Below are 25,858 nucleotides of genomic sequence, written 5' to 3' on the forward strand. Positions count from 1 at the left end.
TGGTGGCAAGGAATTGGAAATTGAGTGAATGCCCATCAATTGGGGATGGTTGAATAAATTAGGGTTTGGTTACATGTTCTTTCTCTATTGGTTTTCATAATTATTGTCATCATTAGAAATCTTTTCAATTTTCTTTTATTTATTATTCTATATTTATCCTGAGATGTACCAAAGATTACCATCCTCAGAGAAATTCCTTATGAAGTTCTTTAAAATAGCTAAACTTTGTCTAGGCTTTATGAGACCACATTGCTTTATAATAATGTACATAAGTCTTCTCTATGAGATTTTATAAATACGTTTATTAACTAAAATTAATAAATGTATTTATAATATGTTTAACACTAACTAAAATTAGTGTTGTCATTTTCTTCACTTGCTATGTCAGTCAAATATTTATGGACTCATTGATTTTCCTCTTGTGGCTAGAGATTTAGATTGGTTGAATTTCTGCCTTTTAATTGTCTTTTGTATTATTTCTGATGCCTGTTTTCCATTTTTTTTGTTGTTTAAATAATTCAAGATTCATTTGTTTCAACTGTATATCATGTCTCTTTTTCAGTAAGTTCAGAAAGGGATTTCATATTATTTTATTCATTCTTTATATATCATATGCAGCATCATATCCAGAATATTATAACAAACATGTTCTTTTTATATATGTATTTTTTTGATAAGACAGTAGTCTTAATTGTTCAGAGCTGACATAGGACTTACTCTTACATCAATAATAACTCTTTTCTCATGTATTAAAATATAATCTATTTCTTTTTTTTTTGCAATGATTTTGGATGCTCGTCAATCCTAGCACCTACCAATATTTTTTTCTTGAAGAGGCTATTTCTGATAATAAACGCATATGATTTTTCTATAATTTATACATCACTGGCAACTATCCCTTATCCTGGATACTTATCTTCAATTCTACAATAAAGGAAGACCAAACAGTCCTTGAAATCATGTTTCTTATTGCTGTTGGATGTATAATAAGACCAACTCCACCAGCTTCTTTGTTTGCTTATTTCAAGTTATTTAACTGTGTGGCTATAGCTTTATTTAGTTGCAAGGTACTTTAAAATATTAACTCATTTTACCTACACAACAACCTGGGGCCCAGTTAGGATTATTATTTCCATTTTATAAATGAGAAAACTGAGGCAATCAGAGATTACATGACTTTTCCAGGATTACACAGTCAGTGCCTGAGGCTGCATTTATCTGCTCTTCCTGATTCTATGCACAGTATCTATGGGATGTCTCAAGTGCCTACTATGCTCTTTTATTTTTCATTTCTTTTACACACAAATGCTTACTCTATACAAGATGGAAGGGCAACAAAGATTCTTTGAGTCCTAACCATTGAGAGAAACAACAAATCTGAGCTTTGAACTTCAGGCCTTTTAATAGTAGCCCAGGCAAAATTTAGATAAACATGAAAAACTGAACTCACAAAACTAAAAGGCATCATTTTTAGGTTGGCCAGAACAGCAGAGTTTAGGATCACCTTCTTAGGATCTAACGAAGGCACTAGGCTTCCACTGACACTGAAGAAGTCTGGCCTAGGGGTAGTCTGAGGCACCTGTCTTTTAAAAAAGGATCAGACATTTTCACACATGCAAGCCATAGGGTAAGCTGGAACACTCACCATCAATTGGCAGGTGTTTCAGGAGATCCCGACGTCCAACTTGGGTGGAGGAAATGCCTATTTCCTTCAGGAAATCTTCCAGGTTTTCTGTTTATAAAAGATGAGAAGGATGAAAGATGGGAATGAGAGGCATATGTAATGACTCAAGGGTAAAAGAAATCATCTCAAGAAGAGGAGAGTTAGTTTTTGAGATAAGCTAACACAAAAACTGAAAGTCACTTGGGTTTTCAGAAATAGAAATTATTCCTTTCTGGTTCAGGGAAATATCCTAGACTGAAGAGGCCTACGCTGAAGAAGGTGAAATGGCTGAGACTATTGTCTCACAAAGATCAAACTAATGATGTATTAAGCTACACAAGTTATCTTTGCCTTTATTCTGTTTCTACGCCTCTGAATATAATCCCACTCTTGGGAGACCTAGAATATTGTCTGTTGCAAATTTAGGAAAAATGAAACAAGAACATAACATATTACATTCCACAAAGTTCAAGACTTGCTCTACAAAGAGCATGGAGTATATGGCAGGCTTGCAAGTGAGTTTAAATGGTGATCATTTAATAATAGGTAGTGTCACAATTGTTATCCTGGGCTCCTGAACTTTTTCTCCTCCACCCTCCACTCCATATCCAATTAGTTTCAAATAGTCACTGTCCCAGTTATAATTCTGTAATCCTTATTCTTTCTCACCACGCCATATCTGGTCAGTTGCCAAATCTGTCAGCTGCCAAATCTTGCCACTTTTCCCTCCATAACATCTCTCACATCTATCCCTTTTTCTCTATACTCACAAAACCACATCTTTATCTTAGTTCAACAAATTGTTTTTAGATAGACTGTTTAGAAAGCTCCCAGAGAAGGGAAATGCTTAGTCACACAAATAGTGTCAGAGGCGAGATTTGAATATAGAATTTGTTTACTCTAATGTGATACCTCTATCCACTATGCCATGCTTCCTTCTCATGGATTTCTGTGAAAGATATTGACATTTTCCTGCCTTTTCATCATTACTTCTCACTCACATTTAATAGTTTTCAAGTTTTCCATAAATTCATTCTGGATGACTGTGTTCCATTATCTATCAGACAAGGCACATACTAAGTATTCAGACTTACAAATCTGAATGTATGTCTCACAAAAAGAGTATTATATTATATTCTGAAACTATGGAGATAAAGCCAGAGGAATTCAAGTTTTCGTTGAACTCAAATTATTATGTGGAATTTTATCCTATTTTCCCTAAAGTATAATTTATAATGTACAGCTGACCAGTGAAGAAAACTCAATCGATAAACTGATGATAATAAAAGCAATAAAAATAGTTAGCATTTACATAAAGCTTTACAAATATTAACTCATTTTATTCTCACAAAAACCTTGGGAGGCAAGTGCTATTATCTTCCTTTTAAAATTGAGGAAACTGATGCTGAGTGAAATTAAATGACTTTCCTGGGACAGCTGGGTGGCAAAGAGGACACACATACATATAACATATATGTATACACATGTCCACACATATAAATATGCCAGGTGTGAAACCAGGAAGACTCATTTTCATGAGTTAAGATCTAGCTTCAGACCCTTAGTAACTTGTGACTCTGGGCACGTCACTTAATCCCATTTGCCTCAGTTTCCTCATCTATAAAATGAGCTGGAGAAGGAAATGGCCAACTACTCCACTATCTTTGCCAACAAAACTTAACTTGGGATCACAATGAAACAACTGTATTGTTGCAACAAAAAGAATTATTCAGCTAGTACATATCTAAGGCTTTGAAAATAGCTTCTTCTGATTCTGGATTCAGCTCTATATTCATTGTACTACAGAGCTACCTCACAATCAATCAAGGAACTTCTCTTCTCTTTACTACTGAATATCAGAAGAACTTATATTATAATCAGATTAAAAAAAAAAGAACTTAAAGAGACTGCTAAGTGGTGCAGTGGATAGAGCACCAGTCCTGAAGTCAGGAAGACCTGAATTTAAATCTACTCTCAGCACTTAACACTTCCTAGTTGTGTGACCCTGGGCAAGTAACTTAACCTCAATTGCCTCAGCAAAAAACAAACAAACAAACAAAAAACTTAATATATTTTTAAAATTTGACATAAGTAATGTTCCACACATCCATGGACACTCTTCTTTTCTCCTTCCCCTGATCTCCAACCTCTCTAATAGATCAAGGGAAAGAAAGTATTTTCTCATATATCTTCTTTGGGGTCAAGACCAAGCTTTTTCATCTTCAATTGTTTTGCTCTTCTTCTTTTCCTTTATTTTTTAAATAGCATTTTATTTTCACCCCAGTTACATGTCAAAAAAAATTTTAGCACTCATTTTTATAAGATTTTGAGTTTTGAATTTTTTTCCCCATTTCCCTCCTCTCCCCTTTTCTGAAGATGGGTTTGATATAATTTATATATAATCAGACATTTTATTTTGGCATAAAAGATTCAGGATTTTTTGAAAGTAAGATGGAAAGAACCGGCTTCTTCCTATCTCTTGGTCTCTACCTTCCTCCTCTGTGACATGAACTAGATTAAGTGATCTCCATATCCATCCCTAGTATGAGTAGGGAAACTGCCATTTAAAAAAATTGATAACAAAGGAAAAGGAGAGCTATTTTTTCTTTTAGTTTTCTGACTCTCAGTAAAGAGAGGCTCTGTTGAGCTTTTATAGCTGCAGGCTAATTTTTAAGTAGCTTTTAATGTATGTCTTCCATTTCCATGGTGAGATAAAATTTTAAAGACACAACTAGTAAATCTTTAATATTCTCCTGTATAAGACCATGAAGGCTAATTTGATAGGGGATCTTCTTCAGAAGGTTACTCACTAGAGGATTTTTACTTTATTTTGCCAAAAAAGATGAAAGGAGTGTACATGGTTATAATCTACTTAGTTTGTTAGCACAAACTAAGTGGGTTATAATATACTTGGTTTACTTAGGACAATGAAAATATGGATCTTTTGAAATAATAGCTACATTTACATAGTATTCTCATATTTGCAATACTATATTTATATATATGTATATATATATACATATATGTTCATTTTTTTTTCCATTTGATTCTCACAACAACTTTATGTAACAGACGCTATTACTATCCCCATTTTTCAGATGAGGAAGGAGAGATTAAATGAGGACAAGTGACTTGTCCAGGATCATATCATAATTGTCAAAAGCAGAATTGGAATATAAGTCTTCCTGAGTCCCAGTTCAGTACTAGAAAATTTTATCTGGTTGGTTAGGACTCGTACTGGGCTTTTTTCCTTAAAGAGGGCCACTAGGCAGCTCATGTGGGACCTGTGATAAAGAATAAAAAATTTTCCATTTTTGTGTTCTACTCAATGGCATTCTAGGAAACTTTTGACTTGAAGCTACAGTCAGAGATAATAATTCATAATACATTATGATATTTTTTCTATAGATATTTCTTCTTTTTTTCATGTGAACTAAATCATGATTCTCTCAGAAATTCTCATATAGGAAATCCAAGCTTCCCCAAAAGCACATTGAAGCATGAGAAGTACTCACCTTCAACAGGCAGGTTACTCAATAGGTTCTCTCTTGGAGGAGTTGGAGCTCCAGTAGTTTCTCCATCTATGACCTTGATCCTCACATTTCCCAGAACCTTATCCAGGCTGTCAATATCAATATTTCTTCCTTCAGAAAGAAAAAAAATATATAGAATATAGATCAATTCTATAATTGAATATAGAATATATATAGAATATAATATAGAATATATCAATTATATATATAATTATATATATATATATATATATATAATAATCAATTAAGCATTTATTAAATCCTGTACTAAATCATAGGGATTCCAAACCAAGTCAAGCCAACAAGCAGGTTTTTAAGTGTCAGTTCACAGTGAAAGGGACTGTGCTAAGTCTTGGGAATAACAAGGAAACCAAAAGCCCTCCTCCCTGTCCTCAAGGAGTTCACAGTCTAATGGAGAAGACAAATAAGAAAAACATAGAATTGTTCTTAGGAAGGACAAAGTGTATAAAGTCCAAAGGTAAATACAATTATTCAGTGAATTTCAGAACTGGATTCATCATTCTTAGTCTGAGGGGGAGATAATACGAATAACAATTCACATATATAAGGCACTTTCCAAAAGTACTCCAAACTCATTTTGAAAGGCTCAGTGACAACCTTTAAGGGCACCCAGGAGAGTCAATGGGAGAGAGCTTGGAAGATGATCTGTTGTTGTCATTTTGAGTTAAGAGACCCTGACAATCTTTACGAGAGAAAAAAAATTCCTTACACGGTAAGGAATAAATTGGTCAAGGCTAATGGATTCTGGCAAAGCAGACAGTTAATAAAAATACTTTTGGCCAAGAGGATGGAAATTCTCTACAGTGACAGAATCTGGTGAATTGCCTCCTTCAGTGGGGCAGTAAGTAAATTTAGGTCATGAGGTCAAAATGCTGAAGCAAGAAATTGGAAAGTTAATAGAATTTATATTACAATAAAAGAAGAAATTAAATTTTTCTCACCACGGGGAATCTGCTTGACATTCATCGTTTTCGGCTTCATCTTCCTTTTGGCTTTAAGAGAAGGTACAATTCAGGTCATAGAGGAAGTAACAGAGAATTACAATAATAGCACAAAGTTCATCATTTTAAAAACCAAGTACGAAATCTTTCTTGTTCCACCAAATGAGAATGAAGTAAAGCAACAACTCTCCAGGGAATGAATTCATCTCTTTCATTAATAAGAAAATTTTCTGACTTTGTGTAACACAATCCATTATAGTGAAAAGAACATTTATTATAGAAAAAACTTTGCTCCAAATGGATATTTCGCAAGTTCTTCCCCGGGTACTTTTTTTTTTTTTTTTTTTTTTTTTTAAGGAAGTAGTAGACAATACTGATTTGGAAATTATTTTTGGTATCTGAAATTGTGAATCATTATTATGTATCACTTGGTTTTTTTTTTCCAGGATGACACTGGAGAACAAAGAATAAGATATTCCAAAAAGCAAAGGAGAAAAATCTATATTAAAAAGATCGAGTTAAACTGAGTATTATCAAATTTGAAAGGAAAAAAAAGTAGAGGATTTTCAAATATTTATGATAAAAAAGGACCTTCACTTCTCACAAGCTTTTCACAACTCCTGCCCACAAATATTTTCACTTGTTTTAAAAGATATATGATAAATTCCATAAGATCATTCCAACATTGTGCTTCTCTGTTTTAATTCTTGCTCTTTTCTGTATATTTTATATATCTTTCATTGATAATTTTATTTTATTCCTTTTTTAAACATTTTTTGCATTACTCTCATTACTTATTTCTCCTCTTCATAACTTTTATCAGTTTTATCAGTCTCCTCCCCCTAACAATAACTTTAGTTTATAACAAATAACCAATAAAAATGTTGCTAAGAAAAACATTACACTGGCCATATGCGAAAATACATATTATTTTGCATTTCTTTTTTATTTATTAAAGCTTTTTCATTTTTAAAAGATGTGCATGGATAATTTTTCAACATTAATCCTTGCAAAACCCTGTTACAATTTTTCCCCACTTCTCCTGACTCCCACCCCTAGATAAAGGCTATAATTTTTCTGGCAAGGGGTGAGAATTAGGATTCATCACATTTTGAAGTCAGAGCTTCAATTTTAAATATAATTTCATCATGCATTTTCCAATTGATGTACCCTGTGTAAGTTTCTAGTTTTTTGCTATAATATACTAAAAGTGATGATATACATTTTTATTTAGTATCTTTGAGTCTTTATTCTTTTTCATTTGATTTTTTTATGACATAAACTAAGAAGATCCACAGACGCATCAAATGATATGAAAAATCTACTTACTTTTTATTTTAGCCCCAAATTACTTTTCAGAATGGTTGGACCAATTTATAGTTTCACCAATATTGAATTAATATAACTGCTTCTCCAAATTTTCTGAATAAGGACATTAATTTAGCTAATATTGTCATTTTAAATTATATTCACCCAGCCCAAGCATGAGTAATTATGATTTCCCCATTTATTTAATAATACATTTCTATAAAATTTTTAGAGATATACATACAATTTCTCTGTCTTGTTAGCTGGACTTCTAAGGATTTTATAATTCTATAGTTATTTTTAATGGAATATCTTTAAAAATCCCTTCTTGCTTTGTTTTGTTGGTAATATAAAATTTGAAAATTTCTGTGATTTTATTTTATATTTTTTCTGCTTTATTCAAATTGTTTCAATTAATTTTAGTTGAATATCCAGGATTATCTCACTAAACTGTCATATCATCTGTAAAAATTGATAATTTAATTTTTGTTCTGCCTGTATATTTCTTTCTTCAATTTATCTTTATATTATAACAAGTAGACCAAATAAAACTAAATAAAGAGGTGACAATGCGTATCCTTACCTTATCCATTTTTATTAGGAGAAGTCATCTTTTTCTCAGTTAAGGACAGTCCTATTTTTAACCAAATATAACCATCAAAGTACAAAAGCTTTCTTAGTGAATTTTCCTCTATGACATAATGCTCAAATATAGTCAAATGGATCTGTTTGAGAGCTGTTGCAAAGATGCAGATGGCAGGATGCTAAACTTGGCATCTGACATTTGGATTTAAATTATACCTCATGTGATTAGTGGTTATATCACCTCAGGTAAATCACTTAACCTCTCTCTAAAATATTGAGATTACATCTTTTAATTCCTAAGTATATCAGCAACCCATCCATGTCTGCATATCTTGTGTAACTTTTGTCCATGTCTTCCCAGAAATTTGCCATAGGGCTACTAACCAACTTGCTGGTAGCTTTTTTTGCCCTGTGCTGACATTGTGATGATACCAATGGAGCACTTTGTTTATCCATTTGTTAATAACTCACTCTTCTCTTGTGATAACAAGATCTAGCTTTTTTTTTTTTTTAAAGTTCCTCATTGGTTACATGTTGTAGCTTAGTAACATCTACTAGGCACCTCTCTTTTTCTCTGCATGCAATATTCAATTTTAATTCTTTAGAGAGTTTTGTATTCTGTTTTGCTAGAAGGAATGCTGGCAAAATGTTGGTATTTTTAAAAAAGGGTCTTTGTTTCCAGATGAAATTTGGTATAATTAATGGAATTTTACTTTTCCTAGCCTATTCTTCTTCCTCTTCAACTTTGGGACAAATTAGTCCATCATTATTTTTTCTCCCAGATATATACATTTAGAGATAAGCTAAATTTATAACATAAAGGCATGTCATGATTTGTGTAATGGACATTCTTCATTTACTTATCTGTAGAGGGTCACAGTCAGTGGGGAAACTGTGAATAAGATATAAGACCCTTCAGCCCAGATACTACAATTCTAATCCAAACTCAATGGAGTGGAAATTAGTAGAAGAGGATCTTTGTCAATTCTGCAATAAAAATGGACCTGACTCAATTTCCAAAGACACACTTATTACATACAATTTAATACAACTGGCTATAAGAAATTACATAAGTGTTAGAATGAAGAAAAAGAAGAAAGAGCAGGAAGGGGAGGTTCCAACTAAACTAGGTGAAAAGGAGGAAGAATTGGGTAAGAATGGAGTTAAGTACAATTTTGAGTGTGATACTTCACAGCAGGAAAAATTAGATCATTCCACATCTCATGACCTTCCCCTCTCAATTAACCCTTCATGGGTGGAGAGAGAAGGAGGAGGGGGAGAGGCAGAAACACAATCAGCATCTCCTGTGAAGCAGAATATGACAAGATTAGAAAAGGCATTAATTAAGGCAAAAAATGAAGGACAAGATGTATCTGTTTTTATAAATGCATATTCTGTTATTGAAAAGCTTGACTCTTCAGGTCAAAAAGGGAAAAGATACACTCCTTTTAATTTGGAAAAAATTAAAGATTTGAAAAAGAGTTGTACTCTTTATGGGGCTACATACTCTTATATTAAAATGTTACTAGATAATTTGTCTTATGAAATCTTAATCCCGAACGATCGGAAATCCATAGCTAGGACATGTTTAGAACCTGGACAAAATTTGTTGTGGCTTTCGGAGTTTCATGAATTATGTAGGATTCAAGCCCAATGAACTAGGCAAACAGGAGTTAATGTACAAATAGCTTTGACCAATTAGCTGGTGAAGGTCAGTATGGAGAGAATTCAGAACAGATTTATTATCCCATACCAGTGTATGAGCAAATTTCTAAGGCTGCAATAAAAGCTTTGGGTTCCCTCCCAGGACAAAAAGATCGAGGGGAAGCCTTCACAAGAATAGAGCAAGGTCCCAATGAATCTTTTGCGGATTTTGTGGGACGTTTGCAAACAGCTGTAATAACAACCATTGGAGATAATGCAGATCCAGAAATAATGACCAGACATCTGGCTAAGGAAAATGCCAATGAGGTTTGCAAAAGAATTATATGGGGACTAGACAAAGATGCTCCTTTAGAGGAGATCATAAGGTGCTGTGCCACAGTGGGCACAAATGCTTATTATACCCAAACTATGATGAACATGGAAAGACAGGGTCCCTCTTGGCAAGGGACTTCTAGAGAAACTCGTCGATGTTTTCAGTGTGGAAAAGTTGGACATTTGAGAGTGCATTGTAGATATGGAGATAGAATGAGAAGACAGAGTGAGAGAAAACCCCAAATCCCATGTCCAAAATGCAACCGAGGCTTTCACTGGGCCTCTGAATGTAGATTGACCCAGGGAAATGAGAGGCAGGGCCCAGCTCCAAGATATCAGTCAAAAGACAGGTGGAGCATGATGGCAGCTGAGGTTACACCCAGAGAGTCTTTAGAAGTTCAGGACTCTGATGTGGTCAACCAACAGAAAAGCAATCAGGATTACAGTTGGGGAGAATACAGGTTTTTTTAACCCAACAGGGCAGTGTTCAGTGCAAACAGCTCCAATGTAATTGCCAGATGACGAGGAAAAATCCCAAAAGTGGTAAATAGAAGGGAATTAGATAGGTTAACTGCTTGGGGAAGAGGGTTTGCTTATATTTCTACAGATGGAGAAGGAATCAGATGGGTGCCAATGAGCTGTATTTGCCTTGTCCATCAGAGAGAAACAGAAAAAGAGAAAAACCTCAAAACAAAGGAGAAGATTTAAGAAACATCTGACACTGAAAGAGCATAGCTGACAATGAGATTGTTAAAAGAACTTTAAAATCTTCAGGAATCATTGGATTCCCTAACACAAGATGAGACTGTTTCAAGGACTTGAAAACCAGCAGGAATCATTGTATTCTTTGAGATGAAAAATTGTTGATGAGACTATTGTAGTACTTCAAAGCTAACAGGAATTATTGGATTCTTGGCACATGAACTAATGGACAATGGATTCCTTTTGGACTATTTCTAGGACTTATAGACATGTATAAATTCTTCATATTGATTCATGTTATTTGTTACGTTACTACTAGCCTATGTTATATTGCTATATGCTTATGTAATCTATGTAATTATGTGTAATACCTCCCATATTGATGAATTTATGTATACCTGTTTTAAGGGTGAGCCCCTTCAGAAACCCGCTAGTCTGATTTGATTTCCCATTTTCTTTGGTGTTTTCATCTCCCTTCCTGAGATGTCAGGGAGGATGTGACCACCTTCTTTTTATGGTGTTTTCACTTCTTTTTTGAGCAGTCAGGGAAGGAGTAATCACCTTCTTTTTGGGGATTCTCACCTCCTTGAGAAGTCAGGGAGGTAATGACCACCTATGTTCTAAAAAGAAAATGGGAGATCTTTTCCCTTTTATGAGCCAGAACTTGAAACAAGGTGATAACTCAATGGAATTGATAGAAACAATGCTTAAGTTAACACCTTTGAGAGTTCACACATTAGCTCACACATTAGTTCACACATTTGGGAGATTTCAGGGTTCAGTATGAGATATCCAAATTCACACCTTCCATAATCCCACTCTCAGAGAAGGAGTCAACCTTTGAGTTTACACCTCTAAAAGAGCATAAAAACAGCTGATCTCAGTCAGGAGAGTTCAGTTGAAAAGATTGAGAGGGGAGCGTCAGTTGGAGATTGAGAAGCCACCTAAAAGACTGTACTTAAATCCCTGGCTGCATTTGAGGTGATTATTACTCTGAACAGAAATTAAGGCTGCCTCCAGAAACCTCCCTAAGAAACCTGCCCACAGAGAACCGTCATATATTTTAGAAAAGAAGAGAACACTACAATCTCCCCTAAGGGTTCTTGGCCTTCCTGAGAAGTCAGGGGGCAGTGATAACCTGTGCTGAGATTGAAGCAGAGTGATAACAGGTAGCAAACTACATACAATAGCAAGTTATTTATGTGGTCCGACATGCTCAGATTTTTTTTTGTTATGTAAAAAGGGGAAGACCCTTGAAATAAACGGACTTCATTTTCCCACCATCCTCAGAAGTCCCACCTCATCACTTCTCCACTAGGAAGGTATATCCTAATCACCTCAGTGTGGGGGCTCTAGAAAGCAGGACACAACACTTAACCTTCAGTGTGTGGATAGTTTGCACAACCTCTTGAGTGGTTTCAGAGCTTTTCCTGTGCAATATTCCTGTTTTTGATGAAGCCAGCAAAATGTCATCTCTAAAAAGGGATGTAATTTGGAGGACTTAATCATCCATCAAGAATGCTTTTTCACATTGGATTCTTCACTGCATCTCCATCATAGTGATGAATACTTTTTGTCACAACACATATCCCTGCTTTATGCCTCATCTGACATTTTCGATCAGGTTCATTGAACAGGATTGTTTCTGTTATACCTTTCAAGAACTATGGATGGATTTTTTACATATGGATAGGAAATACCTTCTTGGAAAATAGATTGTAAGGTTTTTCTTTGTAATGAATAAAATACTTATTCAGAATTAACAAACAATAAGCAAAATTTGATCTTATAGTCTCTATATCTTTCAGTCTACTATAAAGTGATAAAGATGTGGTCCATTGTTGAAAATTTCTTGCAAACACCTGCTCATTCCTTACTAAGGCCATCATTACGATTGCTTCTGAATTGTTAATAGAAGATTCATATGAAGATTTTATATTGGTGGAAGTGTTGATATATATATGTCAGTGACTTTATTAATAAGATCCAAGTTTGTTTTTCTTATCTGCCCTCTCTTTCAGATTTTCATAAAAAAAGGTGTTCCGAATATCTTAATATTATCTGAAGATATTAAAACTTAAAATCACACTAAGGCATTTGGAACATCCTCTTTATTCATCAGTACTTTCATTATTGTGTCACCTTCAAAATAAATCTGTATATAACTTTGTCCAGCCAACCAGCTTTTCTCATCTTTGTTCTTTTTAATGCCATTTTTGTCCCTCCTCTAATCTTATCTTTGCTCATTATGTTTGGATATGAGTGTTCTCTCTCTCTTCTTCTTGATGTTTTGTTATAACTAGTCATTAGAGATATTTTCCATTTTTAAATTCATGGTTCTATATTTATTCTTAAATACATTGGGGATTAAGGTGCTTAGGGAGATTCCTTAAAAAGTTCTTTTTTTAAATTTAAAAAAATTTGTTTAAACTTTTTTATTTATTATAATAACTTTGTATTGAAAGAACCCATGCCAGGGTAATTTTTTACAACATTATCCCTTGCTCTCACATCTGTTCCGATTTTTCCCCCCTCTCCCTCCACCCCCTTCCCTAGATGGCAAGCAGTCCTATATATGTTAAATATGTCGCAGTATATCCTAGATACAATATATGTGTGCAGAACCAAACAGTTCTCTTGTTGCACAGGGAGAATTGGATTTAGAAGGTAAAAATAACCCGGGAAGAAAAACCAAAATGCAAACAGTTTACATTCATTTCCCAGTGTTCTTTCTTTGGGTGTAGCTGCTTCTGTCCATCATTGATCAATTGAAACTGAATTAGGTCTCTTTGTCAAAGAAATCCACCTCCATCAGAATACATCTTCATACAGTATTGTTGTTGAAGTATATAATGATCTGGTTCTGTTCATTTCACTTAGCATCAGTTTATGTAAGTCTCTCCAAGCCTCTCTGTATTCATCCTGCTGGTCATTTCTTACAGAACAATAATATTCCATAACATTCATATACCACAATTTACCCAACCATTCTCCAATTGATGGGCATCCATTCATTTTCCAGTTTCTAGCCACTACAAACAGGGCTGCCACAAACATTTTTGCACATGCAGGTCCCTTTCCCTTCTTTAGTATCTCTTTGGAGTATAAGCCCAGTAGTAGCACTGCTGGGTCAAAGGGTATGCACAATTTGATAACTTTTTGGGCATAATTCCAGATTGCTTTCCAGAATGGTTGGATTCGTTCACAACTCCACCAACAATGCATCAGTGTCCCAGTTTTCCTGCATCCCCTCCAACATTCATCATTATTGTTTCTTGTCATCTTAGCCAATCTGACAGATGTGTAGTGGTATCTCAGATTGTCTTAATTTGCATTTCTCTGATTTGGAACATTCTTTCATATGAGTGGTAATAGTTTCAATTTCATCATCTGAAAATTGTCTGTTCATATCCTTTGAACCATTTATCAAATGGAGAATGGCTTGATTTATAAATTAGAGTCAATTCTCTATATATTTTGGAAATGAGGCCTTTATCAGAACCTTTAACTGTGAAGATGTTTTCCCAGTTTGTTGCTTCCCTTCTAATCTTGTTTGCATTAGTTTTGTTTGTACAAAGGCTTTTTAATTTGATGTAATCAAAATTTTCTATTTTGTGATCAATAATGGTCTTTAGTTCATCTTTGGTCACAAATTTCTTCCTCCTCCATAGGTCTGAGAGATAAACTATCCTGTGTTCCTCTAATTTATTTATAATCTCGTTCTTTATGCCTAAATCATGGACCCATTTTGATCTTATTTTGGTATAAGGTATTAAGTGTGGGTCCATGCCTAATTTCTGCCATATTAATTTCCAGTTATCCCAGCAGTTTTTGTCAAATAATGAATTCTTATCCCCAAAGTTAGGATCTTTGGGTTTGTTTAACACTAGATTGCTATAGTTGACTATTCTGTTTTGTGAACCTAACCTGTTCCTCTGATCAACTAATCTGTTTCTTAGCCAATACCAAATGGTTTTGGTGACTGCTGCTTTATAATATAATTTTAGATCAGGTACAGCTAGGCTACCTTCATTTGATTTTTTTTCATTAATTTCCTTGAGATTCTAGACCTTTTATTATTCCATATGAATTTTGTTGTTATTTTTTCAAGATCATTAAAATATTTTCTTGGAAGTCTGATTGGTATAGACTAAATAAATAGATTAGTTTAAGGAGTATTGTCATCTTTATTATATTCGCTCAGTCTATGCAAGAGCACTTAATATTTTTCCAATTATTTATGTCTGACTTTATTTGTGTGGAAAGTTTTTTGTAATTTTGCTCATATAATTCCTGACTTTCCTTTGGTAGATGGATTCCCAAATATTTTATGCTGTCGACAGTTATTTTGAATGAAATTTCTCTTTGTATCTCTTGCTGTTGGATTTTGTTGGTGATGTATAAAAATGCTGAGGATTGATGGGGATTTATTTTATATCCTGCAACTTTGCTAAAGTTATGAATTATTTCTAATAGCTTTTAAGTAGAATCTCTGGGGTTCTCTAAGTATACCATCATATCATCTGCAAAGAGTGATAGTTTGGTTTCCTCATTGCCTACTCTAATTCCTTTGATCTCTTTCTCGACTCTTATTGCCGAGGCTAGTGTTTCTGATACAATATTGAATAATAATGGTAATAGTGGGCAACCTAGCTTCACTCCAGATCTTACTGAGAAAGGTTCCAGTTTTTCCCCATTGCATATGATGCTTACTGATGGTTTTAATATATGCTCCTGACTATTTTAAGAAAAAGTCCATTTATTCCTATACTCTCAAGTGTTTTTATTAGGAATGGATGTTGGATTTTATCAAATGGTTTTTCTGCATCTTTTAAGATGATCATATGGTTTTTGTTAGTTTGATTATTGATATAGTTGATTATGCTAATAGTTTTCCTAATATTGAACCAGCCCTGCATTCCTGGTATAAATCCTACTTGGTCATAGTGTATTATCCTGGGGATGATTTTCTGTAATGTTTTTGCTAATATTTTATTTAAGATTTTAGCATCAATATTCATTAGGGAGATTGGTCTATAATTTTCTTTCTCTGTTTTCAGCTTACCTGATACCTTTAGGTATCAGTACCATGTCTGTGTCGTAAAAGAAGTTTGTAGGACTCCTTTAATCCCTATTTTTTCAAACAGTTTATATAGCATTGGAATTAATTGTTCTTTAAATGTTTGGTAGTATTCACATGTAAATGCATCTGGTCCTGGGGATTTTTTCTTAGGGAGTTGGTTAATAGCTTGCTCTATTTCTTTTTCTAAGATGGGACTGTTTAGGATATTTACTTCTTCCTCTGTTAATCTGGGCAAGCTATATTTTTGAAGGTATTCTTCCATTTCATTTAAGTTGTTGAATTTATTGGCATAAAGTTGGGCAAAGTAATTCCTAATTATTGCTCTAATTTCCTCTTGGTTAGTGGTGTGTTCTCCCTTTTCGTTTTTAAGACTAACAATTTGATTTTCCTTTTTCCTTTTTTTAATCAGATTTACTAAGGGTTTGTTTATTTTGTTGGTTTTTTCATAGAACCAACTCTTAGTTTTATTAATTAATTCAATAGTTTTTTTACTTTCAATTTTATTGATCTCTCCTTTTATTTTTAGAATTTCAAGTTTAGTGTTTGGCTAGGGGTTTTTGATTTGTTCCTTTTCTAGCATTTTTAGTTGCAAGCCCAATTTGTTGACCTTCTCTTTCTCTATTTTATGCAAGTAGGCCTCTAGAGATATGAAATTTCCCCTTATTACTGCTTTGGCAGCATCCCACACATTTTGGTATGATGTCTCATTATTGTCGTTTTCTTGGGTGAAGTTATTAATTATGTCTATGATTTGCTGTTTCACCCAATCATTCTTTAGTATGAGATTATTTAGTTTCCAATTATTTTTTGGTCTACTTTCCCCTGGCTTTTTGTTGAGTGTAATTTTTATTGCATCGTGGTCTGAAAAGGATGCATTTACTATTTCTGCCTTACTTATTTCTGCCTTTGAGTTTGAGGTTTTTATGTCCTAATATATGGTCTATTTTTGTATAGGTGCCATGAACTGCTGAAAAGAAAGTGTACTCCTTTCTGTCTCCATTTCGTTTTCTCCAGAGGTCTATCATATCTAACTTTCCTAGTATTCTATTTACCTCTTTGACTTCTTTCTTATTTATTTTGTGGTTTGAGTTATCTAATTCTGAGAGTGCAAAGTTGAGATCTCCCACTATTATAGTTTTGCTGTCTATTTCTTCTTGCAGCTCTCTTAATTTCTCTTTTAAGAATTTAGACGCTACACCACTTGGTGCATATATGTTTAATATTGATATTGCTTCATTATCTATGCTACCCTTTAGCAAGATATAGTGCCCTTCCTTATCTCTTTTAATTAGATCAATTTTTGCTTTTGCTTGATCTGAGATCAGGATATGGCTACCCTTCCTTTTTTGACTTCACCTGAAGCATAGTAGATTTTGCTCCAACCTTTTACCTTTACTCTGCATGTATTTTCCTGCTTCAGGTGTGTTTCCTGTAAACAACATATTGTAGGATTCTGGGTTTTAATCCATTCTGCTAACCGCTTCCTCTTTATGGGGGAGTTTACCCCATTCACATTTATGGTTAAAATTATCAATTCTGTATTACTTGCCATCTTGTTAACCCTTGTTTATGCTTTTCTCCCTTCTTTCCCCCTCTCCCCCTTCCCAGTATTAAACTTGTAAGCACCACTTGCTTCTCACAGTCCTCCTTTTTTAGATCTCTCCCCCTAGAGTTCCTCCTCCTATCTTACTCCTTTCCCTCACAGTTTCCGTATTCCATTCTGCTTAGCTTATTCCTTCTCTTTTCACTTTCCCCTTCTCACTTTTCAATGAGGTGGGCGAAGTTTCACCATAAATTGAATATGTCTGAAATTTTTCTCTTAAAGCCAATTCTGATGGCAATAAGATACCCCCTATATTCATCCCCCTCCATTCTTTCTCTCAGATATAATAGGTTTCCTTTGCCTCTTCGTGAGATGTAGTACCCCCACTTTACCCTTTTTCTGGTACAATGTCCTTTCCACCTCTAGTTTCTAGAACAAGGTATACATGTATTCTTTATACATCTTTATAGCAGAAATATAGTTCCCAAGATTTCTTTTTACCCTTTTAGGTTTCTCTTGAGTTCTATATTTGTAGATAAAACTTTTTGTTAAGTTCTGTTTTTTTCATCAAAAATAGGTGAAATTTGCTTATTTCGTTGAATGACCATCTTCTTCCCTGGAAAAAGATGCTCATTCTGGCTGGGTAAGTTATTTTTGGTTGCATACCAAGTTCCTTAGCCTTTCGGAATATCATATTCCAGGCCCTTCGATCTTTTAATGTGGATGCTGCTAGATCCTGGGTGATCCTTATTGTAGCTCCTCTATATTTGAATTGGGTTTTTCTAGCTGCTTGCTGTACTTTTTTCCTTCGTTTGAGGATTCTGGCATTTGGCCACTATATTTCTTAGTGTTTTGATTTTAGGATCCTTTTCAGTAGGTGATTGATGAATTCTTTCAGTGTCTATTTTACCCTCTGTTTCTATGACTTCTGGGCAGTTCTCTTTGATAATTTCCTGGAAAATAGTGTCCAGGCTCTTTTTTTCATCATATTTTTCTGGTAGTCCAATCTGGTAGTTCAGATTGTCTCGCCTAGACCTTTTTCCAGGTCTGTTGTTTTCCCAAGAAGGTATTTCACATTTTTTTCCATTGTTTGATTTTTTTTTTTTGGTTTTGCTTGACTGATTCTTCTTGTCTCCTTGAGTCATTCAATTCCATTTGTTCGATTCTGATTTTGAATGAAGTATTTTCTTCACTCACTTTTTAAATATCTTTTTCTAATTGTCCAATTGAGTTATTTTGTTCTATGGAATTTTTTTCCATTTTGACAATTTTATTCTTTAGAGAGCTATTTTCTGTTTCCAGTTCACTAATCCTATTTTTCAAGGATTTGATTTTTTTATCCACTCTGTCTTTAAATGAGTGGGATGACTTCTCCAGACTCTCTTGCCAAGCCTCCCTCTCCTTTTCCCATTTTTCTTCTAGCTCTCTTGTGAGAGCTGTGAGAGCCTTTTTAATTTCTTCTATGAGATTCATCTGTGGACAGTCTTCTCCTGCACAGATGAATCTCATAGAATTCCCAAAGTCCTGGAGACAGTCTGTTTTTAGTCTCCTCAGGGTTTAGAATCTGCTGTCTGTATAAAAGCTGTCAGTGGTTAAGGTCCTTTTCATTTTTTTGCTCATTTTGTCAGAGAAGAATCAGAGACAAACTAGCAAAGAAAAAAAGAAAAAAACCCAAATGAAATCTGCTTTTTTGGGGGGGAGGGGCTGGGTGATGTTACCGAGCTTCCTCTACAAACTGTGGGGGCAGCAGCGAGGCACTAGCAGGACTGTGCTGCACCTGCGCTCCAAGACTCTGAGAGTGAGCTGAGACATTTGTGGGGGAGGGGTGGCCAGGTCTTGGAGAGACTCCAGCTCTTTGGGGTTGTATTCTTCACCCCCGGTGTTTTTAGCTTTTCTGCTGGGTTACTGACTTGCTGCCAGGGCAAAATATCCAATCCTGTAGCAAAGCTCTCCCCACAGAGTCGGTTGAGATCACTCCCCACCCCGCTCTGGTTTGCTTGGCTGTGAGCTGCCTCCTGAGCTCTCGCTGCCTTCAGCCTGTGCCCAATCTAAAACCGTCCCTGCCCTCGAGCAAAAACAGACCTTTCCTGGCAAATCTCAAGGATGTCTTCTCTTGGTAACTATTTGTGGGGTTTTTTTCAGTCAAGCATTAATTCAGAGGCTTGTCATGAAATGAATTCTGAGAGAAAATGCGGAGCTTACACAGCTATGTGCCTCCTCACCGTCATTGTGGCTGGAAATCCCCCAAAAGTTTTTTAAATTGATTAACTTTGCATTTTCTCTATGCTTTGAGAGACAGTATTACTTATAACAATATCCATCATCCTTCATGAGATTTTATAAACAAATTTGCTAACTAAATATGTTACCATGTTTCCTCAATTGGCATGTAAGTCAAACATTTCCTGGCTATGATGCTTACTGGTCTCATTGGGTTTTCCTTTTGTGGCAAAAGACTGAGTGGTTAAATTGTCCATCCATATAATTTTTGATGCATATTTTCCATTTTTAGATATTTGCTTAATGCTTAATTTGCTAATATGGAAGTGTTTTACCTGATTGCACATGTATAATCTACATTAGATAGGTTACTGTCTTAGGGAGGGAGTGGGAAAGGAAGGAGGAAGAGAATTTAAATTCCAAAAACCCTTGAATGTTAAAATTTGTTTTTACATGTAATTGGAGAAAAATAAAATATTATTAAAAAGTTAAAAGAAGAAAATATGAGACATTTCACATAGCAAGCTCAAATTCCTAGATAGCTACAATCTAATCTGGAACACTTACCATCAATTGACAGGTGTTTCAGGAAATCCAGATTTTTTTTGAATGTGCTCTTCATGTCCTTCAGAAAGCTTTCCGTAGTTTGATCATCAGTGCTTTCTGTTTACAAAAAATGAGAATGGTGAATAATAGCAATGATTCAGAGGGTGAAAGATGCCACCTACTCCTGTGTCCCATCATCTCCAATTTCAACAAGAAGAGAGAGAATCTTTAAAGTAGTCCTATATGTAAAAAGTCATTTGACAATTCAGAAATAATTCAGGAAACTATGCTAGAATGAAGTGGCTTACAGGGCAATGTCAAATAGTTATCTGGTGAACACTGACAAAATGTTCATTTGTCAATGAACATTGACAAAACTTTAAGCTATATAGATTTAGCTAACAAGTAAAGTTTGGTTATCTTTGCCTTTATCCTAGTTGTTTTGACTAAATGCAACCCCACACTTCACTACTGACTTGGAGACTTAGAATATTGTCTGTCTCAACACTACTGTAACAAAAATAAAGCATAATTACATATTACTTTCCAGGAAATTCAGGACTTACTACAGTAGAGACTAGATAAAATTTGGTAAGTTTACAAGTGTATTTAAATAGAATTGACAATCATTTAACACCTTTGCCCACAGCTGTTATTCTGAACTCTAGGTTCGGGCATGTGCCCTGTCCCTCTCTCCTTCTCCCTCCCTCCTCTCACACCTTAGTATAACCAGTCAGTTGACAAATTTTAACATTTATTCTCATCTACCTGCTTTTCTTTTTACTCACATAGCCACATTCTTAATTCAAGATATTTATTAGTCCCTTGGAGAGATAATGGACTTTTTTTTTTTTTTTTTTTTTTTTTTTTTTTTTTTTTTTGCAACTGGGTTTAAGTGACTTGCCCAGGGTTATAGGAGTATTAAGTGTCTGAAGACAGATTTGAACTCAGGTCCTCCTGACTTCAGGATTAGTCCTCTATCCTCTGCACCATCTAGCTGCCCTGAGATAATGTACTCTTAATTGATCTCCATATCTCAATAATCTCTTCCCTCTCCAATCTATCTTCCACATAAATGCCCTTTGTGCTTTATGGTATGCTTTTTGATCATTGTCACCTGTGGCAACTGAAGTTCATAGACTTCATCTCCTGAATATAAAAGGGAAAGATGTAGAGGGTCAGTATTGAATAAGTCCACATACAGGAAGAGTTCACTTCAGATATTACTTGAGATCTGCTCTCTTCAAGGGTAAACAACTCAAAGCACTTCTCACCATTTTCCTTAACATTGAATGAAAGACATACTCAAAATAAATTTAGGGTAATCTTGATGGAGAATGCCTATGACAGGAACAAGATATAACAATTATGATATTTACAACTGTTTTGACAAATACCTTATTATTGATAGTTTCTACTATTTACCACTCTGTTTTGACAAATACCTTGTTATTAATAGTTACTGTTATTTATGACCCTGTATGATGAGATATCTTGTTATTTTGGACCTGAAATGGCAAAGTAGGGTCAATGCTTTAACCCTGGAAGGTATATAGCGTCACCTGGAGATAGCTGGTGTTAATGTAATAATAGTTTAAATAATCTATAAACCTTGCCTCTCAGATTAATAAATGGAGATTGCAAAGCATATCTTCCACCTGGCCTTGGATATTCATTTAGATACACGTTCTTGGTTTTCAGTGGAACTGGACTCCACCACTGTTCCATATATGTGGCCTTTCATTTCTCCTCTTTATATTATCTTACTATTCTCCTTCTCTATATTATTTTACTATTCCCAGGTTCCTCTGACTTATAACTCAGAATTCTCTCTTCCTTCAATATGAACCACAATCTCTGCTTTCTATGAGGAGGCTTTCCTGATTCTCCCATTGCTAGGTTCTCCCTCCAAAATTATGTTGTACATATTCTGCTATATTTACATGTATACATATTGTCTATCCCAAGAGAAGGAAAACTCCTTGTGAGTTGGGACCTTTTCATTATTTTTGTCTTTTTTCCTCCAGTGCCTATCACAGATTTAATAGACACATAATAAATGCTAGCAAGTTGAATATCTCTGCAGATCAACAAATTATTTTTGAATATACTGTTTAGGAGCCTGCCTAGCAGGGGAAGTAACTTGCCTCATAGTCACACATCTAGTAAGTGCCATAGGCAGGATGTAAATATAGAGTCTTCTTCATTCTAAGACTATACCTTTGATGAACTATGCCATGCTTCCTTTCGTAGGTTTTTCTGAAAAATATTGAGATATTAAGGTTTATCTATCTTTTCTCATTATAACTTCTCACTCACCTTCAATATATTTCATCTTATTCATAACTCTGTTCAGGGCAACATTCCCAGCAGCTGTAAGATAAAGCACAAGTTAGACAGAAACTGGGGGATGCAGAATCTCACAAAAATTGCATTATATTCATTTTGAAATTATAAGCTAAGTCAGAGGAATTTAATATTTTTCTCTGATCTCAGTCAATTACCTTGGAATTTTATCCTGTTTTTTCTAGATGTTAACTTAAAATAACCAGTTAAAAAATGAAGGAAGCTTTCAGTCTGTAAATTGATGATAATAATAATAGTAATGGTTGGCTTTATATATATATAAGGCTTTAGGGATTTCAAAATGCTTTTCAAAGTCTGACTCATTTTATATGAGTCACTGCTGTTATATCAATTTTACAGATGTGGATATTGAGGCTCAGAGAGGTTAAATGACTTGCCTAAATGAGAGCTAGTCTGTGTTTAAGGCTCTAACCAGGAGAACTTCTAATTGGATATTTTATTTAGGCATATGAGATTTGGGACATTTTGACAGTAAGATAGAACTGGTCATTTCCTATCTCAGTCTCTGTTTCCTCTTTTGTGAAATGAAGGGACTAGATTAGGCCATATCTATGTCCTTTCCCAGGCACAAATATGATACTATAGACTAAGAAACTTCTCTGTGTTTTTTTTTTTTTAAATAATACAAGGAAAAGAAGAGCTAGTTTTTTTTTTTCCTTTCAATCACCTGAGCAGAATCTTATGTGTGGTTAATATTTAATGTATCTTTGCTTTCTCTGATGGGTTAAGTATAAGACATTGTCTATGAGGAAACAAATATATAATTTTATTATAAAATATTATATTTAAATATTAGTTAAATGGTTCAGGTGGAAATAAGTATGCCCCTGTAAAAGAACAATTTCATTCAGGAGGATCACTTTGTTAAAAGTCCATAAATTGAAGTACTGAACTACAGAGAAAGTTTATGCTATTTAAGTCTAATATATGATAAAGGACAATTAATTCTTACAATAATAATCCTGTGAGATCTTTGCTACAGGAATCATTACCAGTTGTGTACACTCTAAATGTCATCTTCAATTCTTTCCTTACCCTTCCTCCTCACATCCAGTCAATTGCTAAAACTTGGTTTTCTTTTTACAACCTCTCTGCTTGCATCTCTCAACTAACACTGTGCATTTGCAGATGTCAATTTAATTTAGATATAGTATTCACTTTTACTTTGGGAGCATAAATGCAGCCTAATGTGTAGGTAGAGGGAATACATTGAAAGATCCATGGGTTTCTGAAGTACTAAAAATTCATATCCTTTATCTGACCAGAATAACATAAGACTCCATTCATATACACACATACACATCATTTTATGTGTATGTATATGGAGAGAATACCTACATACATGCATATATATGTATATAGGTATCACTTTATTGAAATCATGAATTTTTATTCAGTTAAAAGCCCTTATTTAAAATACATGCTAATTTTTTTTCCTGAGGCATTTGGGGTTAAGTGACTTGCCCAGGGTCACACAGCAATACATGCCAATTTTTAGATAGCTTATAACATACATATCTTCCATAACCATGGTGTGATTAAAATTTTTAAATACTCTGATAGCAAATCAAGAGTTGCCTCCTTTACAAGACCAATAAGGCTAAGTAGATGATAAAGAATTATCTTCAGAAAGTTGCATATTAGATGACTTTTTCTTATTTTGTCCAAAGAAAGATGAGAAGATATAGTTAGACGTACTTGGGTTACAACCTGTGCAGTCTTAGACCATTGAAAATATGGATCTTTTGAAATTCTAATAATAGCTGGCATTTACATAATACTTTTATGTATGCAATACTGTACACATGTATATTTAGAAATATATATATATATATATATTTATGTACATATATTCTTTTTTTTTTTTTTTTTTTACACTGATGCAGTTGGGATTAAGTGACTTGCCCGGGGTCACACAGCTAGGAAGTGTCTGAGGCCAGATTTGAACTCAGGTTCTTCCGACTTCAGGGCTTGTGCTCTATCCACTGCACCACCTAACTGTCCCTGTACATATATATTCTAATTTGATTGAACTCAGATATTCTTGTATCTAAGTCTAGGACTAGAAAATTTTCTCTGTTTGGTTAGGATTCCCCAATTACTTTAACATTGGGCTTGTCCCATTAAAGATGGCCATCAGGCAGCTCAGGGAAAGACTGTGGTAAAGTGTCAGGAATCTTCCACTCCTATGTTCTATACCTCAGTGGCATTTGTGGGAACTCTTAATTTGAAAGTTTAATCAAAATTATGTTTCATCATTCATTTTGAGTTTTTTTGTATAGGAAATTCTTTTCATAAGAACTAAATTAGGATTCTTTCAGAAATTCTGAGACAGGAAAGAAATCTCTTTCCCCAAAGCAAACAGGAGCATAAGAAATGCTCACCATCAACTGGCAGGTTACTCAATAGTTTTTCCATTTCTTTATCTGTGAGCTGGATCCCCATCTTTCCCAGAACTTTGTCCAGATTGTCAATGTTAATTTTCCCTCCTTCAGAAACAAGAAAATTGAATAATGTAATCAATAATGCATTCATTAAATCATTTTTATTAGTTAGACACTGTACTAAAGCATAGGAATTCAAAACCAAGTCAACAAGCATTTCTTTAAGAAATTACTGCATATGAGGCAATGTCTTAAAGTCCTGGTAATAAAAGGAAAATCAAAAGCAATGGTCTCTGCCTTCAAGGAGTTCACAGTCTAATGGACGAGAAAAAAGTAAAATATTTAGTTGTGCCCAAGACTGACAGATTGTATAAAGCCTACATGAAATTTAATTGTTATATAAATTTCAGAACAGTATTCATTATTCCTAATTTGAGGTTGAAATAATACAAATTTCTGTCTCCATGGACACACATGGAGAGTCTTTGGGAGAACTTGGAAGATGGTCTGATCCTGTGATATTGGTCCAAGAGACTTTGATAAATACTTTGAGAGAAATCTTTAGAGCGCACAGTAAGGACTAAATTGAAGAGGGCTGATGGATTCTGGCATAGCAGACAGCTAATGTACATATTTTGGCCAAGAACTTTGAAGTTTTCTACAGAACAGGGTCTGATGAATTGCCTCTTCCAGAGAGGCTATATATAAAGAACTGGAAGTAAGGATAAACACTGAATCAGTAAACTTGAAGAATAAAAAGATTCACATTATAACCACTGAGAACAAATAAAACAGTTTTTTCACTTACCTTTTGGATTCTGTAGAGAATTCAGTAAGTCTTTCAAATTCACTTTACCATTGGCTATAAGAGAAGGTACAATTTATCTCACAAAGAAAGTAAAAGAAAATTACATTAATAGCACAAAATGCATCACTATATAAACAGCCTATAAAGACTGTTATATTTCTTTCTTGGTCTACCAAG

At 34.4% G+C, this 25,858-nt stretch overlaps 1 protein-coding gene and 1 long non-coding RNA gene across 2 annotated transcripts in view; one reads left to right on the plus strand and one right to left on the minus strand.

Annotated features, from left to right (window-relative positions):
- EFCAB3 (EF-hand calcium binding domain 3) overlaps nt 1-25,858 on the minus strand; it is a 203,745-nt gene that overhangs the window by 51,785 nt on the left and 126,102 nt on the right. Inside the window, exons 33-39 of the mRNA XM_031965939.1 lie at nt 25,682-25,735; nt 24,874-24,978; nt 22,442-22,495; nt 20,144-20,239; nt 6,159-6,209; nt 5,179-5,307; nt 1,646-1,732 (exon numbers count right to left, since the gene is read on the minus strand). Coding sequence (XP_031821799.1) covers nt 1,646-1,732; nt 5,179-5,307; nt 6,159-6,209; nt 20,144-20,239; nt 22,442-22,495; nt 24,874-24,978; nt 25,682-25,735 — 576 coding nt within the window. The remainder of the gene's footprint in view (nt 1-1,645; nt 1,733-5,178; nt 5,308-6,158; nt 6,210-20,143; nt 20,240-22,441; nt 22,496-24,873; nt 24,979-25,681; nt 25,736-25,858) is intronic.
- LOC116423283 overlaps nt 1-25,858 on the plus strand; it is a 132,326-nt gene that overhangs the window by 32,803 nt on the left and 73,665 nt on the right. The window lies entirely within an intron of this gene.

Source organism: Sarcophilus harrisii, chromosome 4 (assembly GCF_902635505.1).
Source record: "Sarcophilus harrisii chromosome 4, mSarHar1.11, whole genome shotgun sequence".
Taxonomy (NCBI): domain Eukaryota; kingdom Metazoa; phylum Chordata; class Mammalia; order Dasyuromorphia; family Dasyuridae; genus Sarcophilus; species Sarcophilus harrisii.